This window comes from Micromys minutus (assembly GCF_963924665.1).
Source record: "Micromys minutus genome assembly, chromosome: 18".
Classification (NCBI taxonomy): Eukaryota; Metazoa; Chordata; class Mammalia; order Rodentia; family Muridae; genus Micromys; species Micromys minutus.
The window spans coordinates 3,710,893-3,723,993 of NC_137953.1; the positions used below are offsets into that span (position 1 = coordinate 3,710,893).

The 13,101-nt window shown below is 53.0% G+C and overlaps 1 protein-coding gene across 1 annotated transcript in view; it reads right to left on the reverse strand.

Moving 5' to 3' along the window:
* The window catches only part of DYSF (dysferlin), a gene marked incomplete at its 5' end in the record, with an annotated part of 142,399 nt that overhangs the window by 60,358 nt on the left and 68,940 nt on the right, over positions 1-13,101 (reverse strand). The window contains 5 exons of the mRNA XM_080932124.1: positions 1,017-1,058; positions 6,341-6,370; positions 7,454-7,483; positions 7,964-8,104; positions 9,721-9,902. Of these exons, the coding sequence (XP_080788250.1) occupies positions 1,017-1,058; positions 6,341-6,370; positions 7,454-7,483; positions 7,964-8,104; positions 9,721-9,902 (425 nt within the window). The remainder of the gene's footprint in view (positions 1-1,016; positions 1,059-6,340; positions 6,371-7,453; positions 7,484-7,963; positions 8,105-9,720; positions 9,903-13,101) is intronic.

A 13,101-nucleotide genomic window follows, 5' to 3' on the forward strand; every position in this document is an offset into this window, starting at 1 on the left:
AATGACAAGAGCCACAGGAACAGATAGGAAAATAAAAGACCAGCTTCCTCCTGCCTACAGCAGATTTCACAGCAACTCCGTCCGCCTCCTGCCTGGTGGTTTACTAACAATGCTACGCCACCCAGAGCCATGGTAATAAGGACTCGGGTCCCAGAGCAGACAGCCCGGACTCTAACGCCAGCTCTGTTACTTCCTAGCTGAGTGGGGGCTGGGCAGGTTACTCAGCAGCAGTGATTCAATGTCCCCATAAAGACAGGGAGTAACAACACCCTGAACAAAGTCGCTCTGAGAATTAAACGAGAAGAGTACCAGGCACCAGACAGCTCTTAGTAAGCGGTGTGACCGTAATTACGGCTGCCTTCGCTGTCGGCACCGTGGCTTTTACCGCTAAGTTCCCAAGAGCATCTCCAAGAACAATGCTGGCTTTATAACTACCCTTAAGTCACCAGGACAGAGGTAGAAGCCGACTGGTTTGCTCCTAGCACACTCAGGAGGTGACATGGTATAGGAAGAGTGACAAAGCCACCTCTGCTCATACCTGCATGGGAGCTGTGCCCACCACACAGCCCAAGACAGGTGCCCCCAGAGACCCTGTGCAGCCACCATAGAAGCTGGGCTGCTAACAGAACCCCGGGCGGCACCATGACACCAGCCATGAGCTACAGGTGGCTATACAGCGGGGTGGTCTATTCTAAGGGCCAAGCTTCGTGTGGCATATTCTTTAGCCTCTTGTGGCTGATGCCCAGCCTACTGTGGGACGGAGGCCAAAAGGCACGGGGTGGCAACAGGAAGGGTTAGCAATCTTTGTCACCCGGCCATTCATTTCTTTGGCAACCACCAAAGAACATCATCAGCTAGCTGTGGGCTAGGCTCCCCCTTCCCTCCTAGCTCCCCAGAGCACTGTAGTGATGACATCCTCTGTAAGGCCTGAGAACCCGACTCCCTACAGTGGGAGCCCACTTCTCGAGTAAGATGGAGGCAAGGAGGCCCAAGCAGGTTAGGTGCTAGCATAGTACCGTCTGGAGGAGGCCCTGCAGGAAGAAGGCAGGAGTGCACAGCTGTGGAACCAGCCAGGTGGAGGCAGGAGGGAGAGAAGCAGAGACAGAAGTTAGAGGACATCCAGGGACCACTTCCTTAGCGTGAGGACAACACTTTCATCCCAGCACTGCCCCTGGGCCTCCCACAACATCCCTGCCCTGTGCCATTTGGCTGAGGATGCTCAGGATCCCGCTCCTGACGGCCATCTCTGCCCGGCCTGTAAGACACCATCCAGGTCCCGTCCTCCAGTACGGTGTTATGACATGTGTGCCAGAGCTGGGTACACAAGCTATGGCTGTTCTCCAGGTCCCTGACCCCATCTCACCCCAGCCTTCCAGTCCTTCACCCTTCTTTCCATATCTGCCTTTCCATCCATCCACACTGTTTCTGAGTCTTCTCTCCTGCCTCTATCCCCCTCCTCCTGCTTCTCCTCCTCTTCCTCCTCCTCTCCCTCCTCCCCCTCCTCCTCTCTGCCCTCTGCCTTTGCTCTCCCAAGTCAAGGTTGGCAGCCCAAGGTCACCCTTATAGTCTCGCCTCTCCTGTCCCTTGTCAGCTTGCTGGCTGAACTTGGTGTCTCTTCTATAGCTACCTACTAAGTTCCCTCTTCCTCTCAGGATGAGCCTGCCAGGCCACCTCCACCCACCCCCTTCCTCCCTGAGCCCTGGAAAGACAGAAGCATTCCGTCCCTCGTGCCCTCCCCAAGCCCCATCCCTAACATCTTTCTACTCAGTTGACCCAAGCCTCCTGGTTGCCTCTCACACTTGTTCATATAAACTTTCTACCCATCTCCCCAGCACCTGCTCCCTTGACTGTCATTTCATACACAGCCCCAAGCACCCACAACAACCAGCGCCACCCTTGGCTCCCCCTTTCTGCCTTGGTGACTGGTCGCCAAGCACTGCTGACCCTTTCCCCAAATCTCTATTCTGTGTGTTCTCTCTTGTTATCTCTCCCTCTCCCTCCCCCTCTCTCTTTCCTTCCACACCCCCCATGTTTCCTTTCTCCTGCCCCAGTGTCCAGTGACCCACTTTGTGGTCACTCTGTGGTCTCTTTGCTTCTAGTTTTGCATATACCCTCAGCTAACAAAGCCTGCGACACCCTGGACATGAAGTTAGGATATTGTCACTCAAGAGACTCTGTCCTCAAGACACTTGAAAAGCCTGAAGAGACCCCCCAAGAACCCTCACCTTCCAGCCACTGCTGACTTCTCTCACCACATGACTTTTCCCTTCAGGCTTCCCAAAGAGTGACTCTGGAATACCGCCCTTCTCTTTAACCTTGGGACTCAGCACTCACTGTCTGTCTGTCTGGAATACAGTCTGTCCCTCTTCATCTGGCCACTTCCTGCTTGGACTGTATATGTCATTTAAGTCTTCTTTAGTGACCTAAGTGTATTATGCTCCAGTGTCTCCATGGCCCCCATACCCTCTGTCTACCCGACCTTCATCCCACCAAAAGACACAATTACCCTGAGCATCTCTCTGCTTGCCATTGCCCCTAGATAACCAGCGACGGCTGTGAAAAGATACCAGGCACATAAGCAGAGATAGGAGGGACAACGAAGTGACTGCCACTGCTCTGCCGTCATCATCAGGTCCTCTCTGAACCCTTGCTAGGTGTGCTTACTCATGGCTGAGACGGTTCCCTTCACTACCTTCTAGAACCTGGTACAGTCTTCAGGGCAAAACTCACCTTTGCCCCAATTTCTCCAAATACTCCAGAAACTTCTTGCTCTCTGACATCTGTTATACCTAAATGACTCCTATAACACACACACATACACCCTACACAAACACATACCATACACACACATACACACTACACCACACACACACACATACACACACACACCTATCTCATACACACACCACACACACACACACACTTATCTCATACACACACCATACACACACACACACACACACACACTTATCTCATACACACCACACACACACACACACACACACACACACACACCTCTCTCTCACACACACACACACCACACAGACACACACACCACACACATACGTGAGCCTGGGCCATATTGCTAGCTTCTACACCTCAATTTCTTCCTGGCTCACCTACCTAGGAGGCCCAAAGCTGTCTCTCTAGGACAGTATGGGTATTGTGACACTTATCAAAACAGGACAACACATCTGTGCCACCAGGAAGAGAGAGCCTGCCTGCAAAAGCAACCAAAGTGTCTGATTGGCTGTCTCATAGGTGACAGGGACTGAGGAGTTCAGTCCCCAAGGACAAGCCAATACTATAAGCCTGGTCAGAGACAACCATAATTAGCCCAACTCCTGTGCCTGCCCTGAAGACAGAACGAAACTGGGCCCACCTACTGGTGGGGGTTCACAGGTGGGCAGGGAGTGGATCAAGCCAACTGAGACCCAAATATTCAGGAACAGTTGAGGGTCTCCTCCCAGCAATCGAAGCCACTCTTAGATTCTTCTCAATCCACATATCCCCATGGTCAGTTTAGCACCAATTGCTGAAGCCCCAGATACACTCCTAGTCCTAGGTGACAACACACTGGACAGATGTCCCTTTCCAAGGCAGTATAGGTGTTGACATACCTCTGCAGCCAACTAGACTGCCCTGTCCCCAGTAGTCCTCAGACGTCCACCTCACCCAAGAGGGGACACATTCTGGTTCCTTGGGGAGCTGCAGGCAGGGGGCAGCCAGGCAGCAGGAGGCTCCATTGTCTGCCAGCCCCACCCAGCTCATTAGGAACAACATGCTGGTCTAATTACACTTCCAGGATAATAGTGTTTCAAATTAAGGCCTTGGGGGAGGAGGAGAGAGGGATGGGGGGCACTGGGCTTATTTTCCTGATTGCAAAACACCAAATGTTTCCCTTCTAGTGGATGCTGGGGTACAGGAAGGAAACTGGGGTAGGTCTCAGTATAAGGCTGTATGCCCTGCCACCTCCAAGGTTTGAAAAGGTGCCTAAGGGTAACTAGTTGGACCACCATTTTGTTAGTACAAGGAGCCCAAAAACCAAAGGCAGCCCTCTATCAAGATATCCCTCACCTCAGAGCAGAAGAGGAGACAACTAGCATTATCCTTTGGACACTCAAACCCTCCAGCCCCTGGATAAACTCTTCCTCTACACATGTTCCCAGTTCTAAGAGTCCCACTAGCAAGGAACCCCAACACCTCGCCTGCCATGTGTGTGTGTGCACGCACACGTGCACGCATTCTCACTAACATGCGCACTGCCAGTTCTCGGGAAATCTAAAATTGCAGGCTCTTTGAACTCATTCCCCTTGGCAGCCAGAATTGTCTTTGTTCTCCAAACCAAAAAAAAAAAAAAAGAAAGAAAGAAAGAAAGAAAGATGGGAGGGGGAGGAGGATGGGGGGGTGAAGATGGGCCAAGGAGGGCACAGAGGAAGAGTGAGACAGGAAGGGGGAGGGCAAAGGCCAAAAGGCCCACAAGGCAGCCTGCTTCCCCACCTGGAACTCACAAAGTGATGATCCCCTTGCAGAGGGCCTGGGGGAGGTGCTGTTGCTGTTGTTGCAATGTCCCTAAACTCCACAACAGCTCCAACCCAAGGCACTGCTTCCAAAACATTCCCTGGCCCTCCCTCGCTTCAAATACTAGTGCAGTGTCTCCTCTTTTAGGGACCCACCCTCTCTCCACTTCAGAAGCCATTCACTTGGGCAGCCCCACGCCTCACTTAAAGGCCCTTCATGGTCTCGAGGACACGTGTGTCTCTCTCTCTGTACCTCACTGTGCTAACAGTAGGGTACACCTGGACTTAACCATTCTGGAGACACTGCCTCTCTATTCCTCCTGGCTTGTCCCAGCAGGCCCCCCACAAAAGCAGCTGCCCCACAGGTCTCCCCACCAGTGTCTCTTCTAAGGCCTAGCTTTACAGTCTCTGCCCAGGAGGCCAGCACCCCCATCACACTTCTACTTCTGTTCAGCTCCCAGACTAGCAGGAGAGTGGGCCCAGTGTGCAGAGGGATAGGCCTGGGAGGTTGGAAGAAGTTAGCACAGGGCACAAGCAGGTGCTGGAGCACTGTACACAGTGGGCAGAAAACCTCTTGCTGGGTCAGCAGGCTTTCTGCAGGAGCAGAACCGCAGGGGGAGTAACCTGCCTCCTCTCAGCCTCTGGGGAGCCTCAAAACTGAATAAGTCCCAAGTTCTTGGCCAGAGATTCAGCCTTCAATCAGGGGAAGTGTGTTGAGAGTTATGTTGTTGTGTTCTGGGATAAAGAACATCACAAAATCATCTTATAGGATGGGTCTCCTTGGGCCTCAAACCCTTTGAACCTGCTGGGCTAGCCCTGTCTGTGACCAGCAGACTCCAGAGGATCATTCTCCCTAGCCCTGCTGACCACAGGATGCCTCAGCAGGAGACCTTGCCAGCCCTGTTGCTCAGCCCTTCAGGGTCTGGCCCTTAGCTGCAGCTTTGATTTGCTTCCTGACAGCCAGGCCACAGGCTCATCCTTGCCCCCAGTCCAGGCCCTAGCTATTCCATAAGGAACATCCGGTCATGAAGGATTCTGAGTCTGTCATAACTCATCCCTAGGCTGGGTCCTCTTCAGCACAGGCTGTGGGTTTTGGCTTGGGTTCTATGTTGCCTTCCAAATCGGCAGTTTCTCCGCATGGCCGCCAGAAGCAGGAGGCTGCCTGTCAGGCGCAAAGAGGGCCAGCAGCTGGCAGGCCCCCACCTCTGCCTGGGAGTGAAAGGAAATGAGGGAATGGGGTGGGGTGGGGGGACTACAATCCCACATCCTGACTGATCCTGCGCTTCAAGTCCAAATTGCACGGAAAATGTCAAGTGGTACCCGCTGTCAACCCAGCCCAGGGAGTCCCGGACTCCCTGAGGGAGGTCACGGATGGCCTTTTCCTGCTCAGTCTCCACTCAAGGCTCTTCTTCCCACCCCTCTTCATACCGCGCCTAGGCCCCCTGTCCTGAAGATGTGTGCCTCCTACCTTCTTCTGTGCTTTGTCAAAGACCCCTAGACACCGCCTCCACCACCAGAAAGGTTTCCTTGGCCACTATGGCACCTGCCCAGCATTTGAGTCTTGAAAATACGCCATCCACTACTGGGTCAGACAAAACTCAGGCTTGCTATTCAAGTGAGTCTGGCCTACTAAGAGGGTATCAAGACTCTGGGGCTAGATTCACCTCACAGGATGGACCCTAGGTAGTTGTGGCTCCATTCCAAGCAACAGAACCAAAATCTACATCCTTACCCCATAGCACGAGTTCGGAAGGTTGGCCTTCATCTCCCTCCTTCCAAGTCTACCACCGCCCACCGCCCCATCCTTGGGTTCAGCTTACCTCATCCAAAATCCTTGAAGTTTCATGCATCTGCAATGGGCCACATCCAAGAAACAGTGGGAGAGTGAGGGAAGCAAAGGGTCTCCATTAGTATCCTGAAGCACTGGTTGAGACAGAGATGGTACCCACAGAAAGCCCTCCCACCGAGGGTAAGCATGCTGGCTACCTCACCACACCACACCCCCCTATGAAGAAGGGACAGAGGACTAAGAGAAGGCTGGATCCTCTCCAGAAGTGACAGGAGGAAGGACATCAGATGGGAGGTGGGGGAGACCTGGGACTTTTAGCAGTCCCTGGAATTCCCAGGACTAGCAGGGCCGAGAGCCCAGACAAGGGGGAAGACTGGCAGGGAAAGATGGGGCGTGTGGGAGGGGCTTGTGTGGCTATAACCATCCAGACCCTGTGTGTCCCAACAGCCCAAGCAGTTCCAGCTGACCCTGGTCTAACAAGGAACAAGGAAGCAGATAAACCTGAGACTCAATACAGGTTTCTCTACTAGGACTTCCAGAAGCAGAAAGAGGACCAAGAGGACATTGCCAGCAGAGGGGAGAATGGGGTCACATGAGCTAGGCCAATGGGGCTAACTGACATTCTAAAATTCTCTGTGCATCAGAAACTTCATGGGGCAGGGTGAGGTATGGAATTCTTGGCCTCTGCCCTTAGATTGTTGGAGGTCGACCCAGAAACCGGCATCTCTAACTGGCCTGAGCCCATGGTCCTCAGCCTGAGCTGCATGTCAAAAGCCTCTGATGGTATTGGAAGGCCCTGAGCATGGGTCACACCCCCAGAGGCTGTGTTGAATCTTGTACTCCATCATGATGAGTCTAATGACCAGCCCAGACCAGAGCCCCTAGATGGAGGGCTCTGAGCTCTCTGAGGTCTGGAACTCACTATGTTCAGCTACCTCCAGGCTAGTGGTACCCATGCTGGCCGTGGAGCAACTAAGTAAGATGAGGACTTCTAAGATATGAATTCTAGCCCTGGGCTCACACTGAGCCATCTTCTACCTGAAGGAACTTTCTGGTGGGCTGAGGCAGGACCTGATAACTGGCCCCCTAAATGTAGAAGCGCCTGCAAACACAGAGAGACTGGAAACATACAAACGAGAATTACCTCAAAGCCAGGGATGTGATGGATGGCTGGCTAGAGAGGAGAAAAGAAGGTGTCAGTCACGTTCACCCGCCCATAACCAATATGTCCTCCAGATGCTCAGAGCTGCCTTCAGAGCAGCTAGCTTACAGACAAGGGTCACGGGGAAGCCATGACAAGCCTGTGGATAGCACGTGAAACAGCCTGGTGTTTAAGAGTATGGTCCTGGTCTCAAGATCCAGAGCCAGACCATGGCACAGCCAGGCCAGAATCCTGCCTGCCTTTACCTGCTCCCGGTACCCATTCAACCACACCGGAAGCCCCTTGCCCCCAACTATACAAGCTCCAGGAAAACACATGGCGAGTGACCCAGGAAGAAAAACTGCAGTCATCCTGGAAGCCAACAGTGTGCACTCAGCTGTGTCCTGACTTGAAGATCTGAGAGGAACATGTAAGCGTGAGGGCTCACAGTTCCGACTGAGTTCAGCATGTGGATGGCTGCGACTCCCAGGCCTGGGTCGTGGCCAGCCTTACCTTCTCTCTCTGGATAAGCTCGAACGCTGCCAGCAGCTCGCCTGCAGGCTGACTGCCCCTGGTCAGTGGGAACCAGGCCAGGCGGGGCATCCGCTCCAGGCTTGGCTGACAGATACAGCGACCCATGAACTCATCGGCACCCTAGACCGGTGTAGAAAAAGAAGAGTCCATGTCTTCCTTCACCCTCCTGAGAGACTAGGCCTGCGTGCTAGATAGCTCATGGGCTAGAGAGGGCCCCAGAAGTCAGGGAAGCCTCTCCTGTGGGATGTCATGCACTGCCCTCTTGGGGGGAACTGTGAGGACAGATGTTCCTAGGATGGGCTTCCTTCAAGAGTTGGGAAGTCCTTCTGTATGTCCAACCAGTATTTCCCACGCTTTTGCTTGATCCATCTCTGAGGTCATCAGAGACGAGGGAGAAGCAGGCTGCCTACACTTCCTTAACAACCTCGTTTGACATGCCGGGGGCTCTCATACCATTTAATTGTGTTTCAACCGTAACTTCTCCATTTTTCAGATTAAAAAATAACACGCGATTTTACTAAAGCGCATCTTCGTAAAATAATGTCTTTACCTCCTAAGTCTTGAACCTGGATTCCTCCTTCACTTCAGGTGCCCATAAGACAGAGTTCAACCCCTCTCAGCCAGTGCATATCTACTCTTCCTGACCTACACCCATGCCCCTTCCTCTCTCCTGCAGCCCCTCGGCCTTGCCCAACGCATGCCTTTGTGGTAGTGCCCACCTCTCCCCACCTCAGGCACAGTAGACAGACTACCTATACCTCCCAGGGCAGTCAGCAGAGCCGGGCCTCAAACAGATGGTGCTGTGGGCATCACAAGCCCTCAGCCGTTGCCCAGGGGAGGAGTCGGGAGATAGACCTGACTGTTCTCATGCTACAATACAGGAGGGCCTCAACTTCTCCATGAGCCACACTGGAATGGGTACAGCTCCAACACTCATACTGCTGCTAATGACAATCCAGAATTATCAGAGTAGAGAGTAGCCACAGCATTGGGCTTCTCGGGGCCAGATGTGGCCCCCTTAGCTGCTGAGTCCTGCAAAGGGGTCGGGCTGTCGAGGCAGAAGAGGTCAGGGTAATGGTAATTCTAGGTTCACAATGGGCACAACACTATCTCACTCTTGGAACCACCACTACCTTGGGATAGACCATGGATCTCCCTTGCCTCCCCCAACCTGGCAAGTGTGAGATGGGCAGCTTAGAGCAACATTTCCAGAAGATTCTTTTCAATGAGTCTTTGTGGCTCACCAGCCAGGAACAGAGCAAAGAAGACCCTGCCTGAGTAGGGAAATGTCCAGAACACCATGGAAAGGCCCTGCCTATACCACAGGACCATATGGTGCTCCAAATACTCTCTCACACTGAGTATCTCAGGTCCCATCTAAACAGCAAACCTCAGGCAAGGGGCCACTCAGCCAGTGCTTACTAATCACTAATCAGCAAAGTGCTTGATTAGTGATTGTGTGAGGAAAGGACAAGATAGAGCCAGAGAAAAGCTAGCTGCTGATCCACAACTCTGTGTGCTTTCAGGATCTGATCCCCTCTCTGTGTTTGATTAGCCATGTCTTCCAAGGCTCATGGGACACGGGCCAGCCATCTACTTTCAGCTCCTCTACAATCATTTCAGTGAGTAGTCATGGGGAAGTTCACCAGTCCAAGGCTTGGGACTCGCGGCATAGCTTTCCCCAGGGTCCTGGAGATGGGCAACAAGGGGGAGAAGTACCAGGTAAGCATACTTACATAGGTGTCATGGTCATACAGCTCCACCACGATGCTGGGTGGCTGCTCGGCGACACTGGCTGGCTCACCAAAGATCTCTATCTCATAGAAGATGAGGGTTTGGTCCCAAGTGGGGTTCAGGGTGTTCTTCTCCACCACAGTCTTCTGGCTTTGGTGCAGGAAGGAGACGATGGCGTATGGGTCTGTGTGGGGCAGATGAGGAAGAAGGTAAGACTCAGCTGGTGGTTTGGGAGTTCCACAGCCACAAAGCCAGAGCATGGTTGAGGCCGCCATTTTGGAATAATGACACTCGGGACAGATGCCAGCTACAACCACATGGAGACGGAGATGGCCTGAAACTTCAAACCTTCCCTCTCCCATTCCTATCTGGCCACCGGGGTGAGGTGGACCAGAGAAAGTGGGTCCCTGGATAAGTGAATGTCCCATTCCTTTATCCAACAAGCATTGCCAGAGTGCCTTCTGCATGCCACACTAGGGACTGGGAGCTGGGGACACAATTGGAACAAAACCTAAAATACCTTCCCAAACCAACGACCACTTGAATGAGAATACAGAGGGATAAATACAAGGGGCAGGAGGTATGTCCATGGTAGATCTGGGTTCTCTGAGGGGGTATGAAGTTTATGATCTCTAAGATGCCATCAGTTGGACAGGACCAGCTTCCTTCATTATCAGCTCACCCCAGTTGCCACACAGAGAACAGACAGGAGACGCACATGTAATAGCATGGACCAGTTATGAGGCTCCGGCACTGTTGGAGGCAGAGCTGACACTATCTTAGGTGGAGGCAGCGTCAAGAGCAGCCAGGCACTGATGGTGGTGCCTTCCTCACTGGCCCGGAATTCCTGAGCAGCCTGCCAGCCCCAACGGCCTGGGATCCAGCCGGACATTTTCTCTGCCTTGGGCAGAGACAAGTTGGTATGCTTGGAGCACATGCTAGAACTGTGGCCCTCCAAGGCGAAGGTACCATGGAAGCACCTAGAATGTTTTCACAGTTCTCTTGCACATGTGATGCAGCAGAACTGGGGAAGGTCCTTGTCTTTCTAACAAGTTCCAGGCAACATTGTGGGAAACCAGCGTGAGGTTTATGGGACGTGTGTGCATTGGAAAAGGGTTAGCGTGCTGAAGAGGCTGAAGAGTAGGGGTAGGATCCTGTTCATTCCAAATGACAGTTGCTTAGGGCATGCGGACAGGAAGCTTGAGCTGGATGTGTAAGAAGACCAAGCACAGAACCTAACAAAGCTGATACCTTCAGCCCCCGCCCTATCCAAAATGCCAAGCCCCCAGGCCACCCCCAACACAGCCATTAGCTTCCCATGTGACCAAAAAGAGCTCTAGTGACCCCAAAAGGCTCAGGACTGTCCAAACAATCCCATGCCAAAATGGAGAGACTGGGAATTGGGCCAGGCTTTCTGGCCATAAGGAAACCAAGAGACAAACCAAAACCTCTGCACAAGAAGTGACAGAGAGGGGGGCTGGCACCAGTGACCAGAAAAGAGGTGGGAAGGTGAGGCAAAAGTTGGGCTTCCACTTAGGGTAGACGACAAGGTTCAATACTGCAACCGCCTCTCAGGGGCCAGATGTAAGGGTTAGGGCATCTGGATCACAGTCAGAAGCACTAGGCACCTGTGGCAAAGCCACACTGGATAAGCTGATGGGCACTGAACCTGAGCCAGCCTGCTAGCTCAGGAACTGAGGGGCAGTACAGGAACCGTGGAGAGCATCCCCTGAGATACTGGCTTTGAACCTGACTCTGTGGTTGGGAGAGGGCAATGGGATGTCCTTAGCGGAGAGACTTCCCCGGGAGGAATACCTCCCTGGCATGGGACTCCCACACCCACACACAGGTCCTGGCAGGTTGGCCCCAAGCCCTCTGCCTTCTGCCTCTGGCAAGGCCTGGCGGCGTCTGTGCGTTTAATGAAACCGTCTGGCTGTGATACCATCAGCTCCAAGCTCGGCAGAGAACCTCTCCCAGTTCCAGTAAGGGAAAGGAGGGCGCGTTCCGATAAATAAAACCATATTAGAGAGCCGGCGAAAAGGCCTCTTTTGTTCCCACCCCCTCACCCCCCTATGCTTCCCAACGCTTTATTTTTATAAGCGTGCGGGCCCCAGACCGACCGCGTTTACACAAAGGTCACAATTGCACATTGTAGCGCCGTACACGGTGTATTGCTGTTGGCAGCACCCCCCATGCCGGCCTCCGAGCAGGCTGGCTCTTTCCAGCAGATCCAGCAGCTCAGGCAATGAGCTCAACATTGGGGGGGGGAGACAGAGGGGGGCAGCTCACAAACAAAACTCACCCAGACCCACACGCATGCACTCCACCCACCCATGGGAGGGACGAGGACAACAAAAGCATTGTAAAGAACAGGTCTGGAGGCCTTGGGCCTCAGACACTGGGCTACTGTGTGCCCAGGGCCCAGCCTCCACTACCGCCCCCCTCCCATCTCCCCATCCCCACCCCTGCAAACCTAAGTAGCAGCAAGGTGGCCGGATGCATCCTTTGTCAGGAGGTGAGGTCAGAGGGGAAGGGCCAGACCCTCATGTTCATAGTCTAGTCAGCCTGAGGGCTGCAGGACCCAAATGCTACAGCCACCTGCCCCCCAAAGTGGGCATGTTTGAACAGAGCTCTCTGAGGACCATGTGCTGCCTTTGGAAGGCTCCAGACATAGCCACTGGAGGATGACACCAGCTTTCCTCATAGGAACCTGTCACCAAGCCTCACGCCACCCCCAACAGAACAGGTTTTTTTTTTTGTTGTTTGTTTGGTTTTTTTTGTTTTGTTTTGTTTTTGATGGGTCCAGAGCTTTGCACAAGGGCGCTGGGCCAGTCCTGCTGCTCAGACCTTCCTGAGGCAGTTGGTACTTGCAGTCCCCATCAACCAGCCGGAATGTCGGAGCAGAGGCTGTGAGGGACGGATGGTAATGCCCCTCTGCCAGGACACTAGCCTGAGGTCCCAGGTGGCTGGGGTTGGTCTGAGTCCTAGTCCTAATACCATCCATAAAAAAAGGAAGGGAAATGTACCCCAGAGATAAGGAAAACACAAGTTCAAGTCTGCCACTGCAATATTGCTACTACAAAACGAGGAAGGCCGGGTGTAATGGTGCTTGTCTGTGATCCTGGTACTAGGGTTCTACAGGAGAATTGGGAGTTCGAGGCCATCCTTAGCTACACAGTAAGTCCCATACCTGTCTAGGCAACAGGAATCCCTATCACAAAATAAAATACAAAAAATTTTTAAATTAATTAAAGTAAGATTTTAAAAAATGTTTAAAATTGTCGACCTCGGTGTTGGCAAGCAGTGGGTAAAATGAGTGCCCTTTCTTACTGGGGGCTGCGTAGGGACCCCTTAGAAAGCAGCTGAGCAAGATGTCCTGAAAA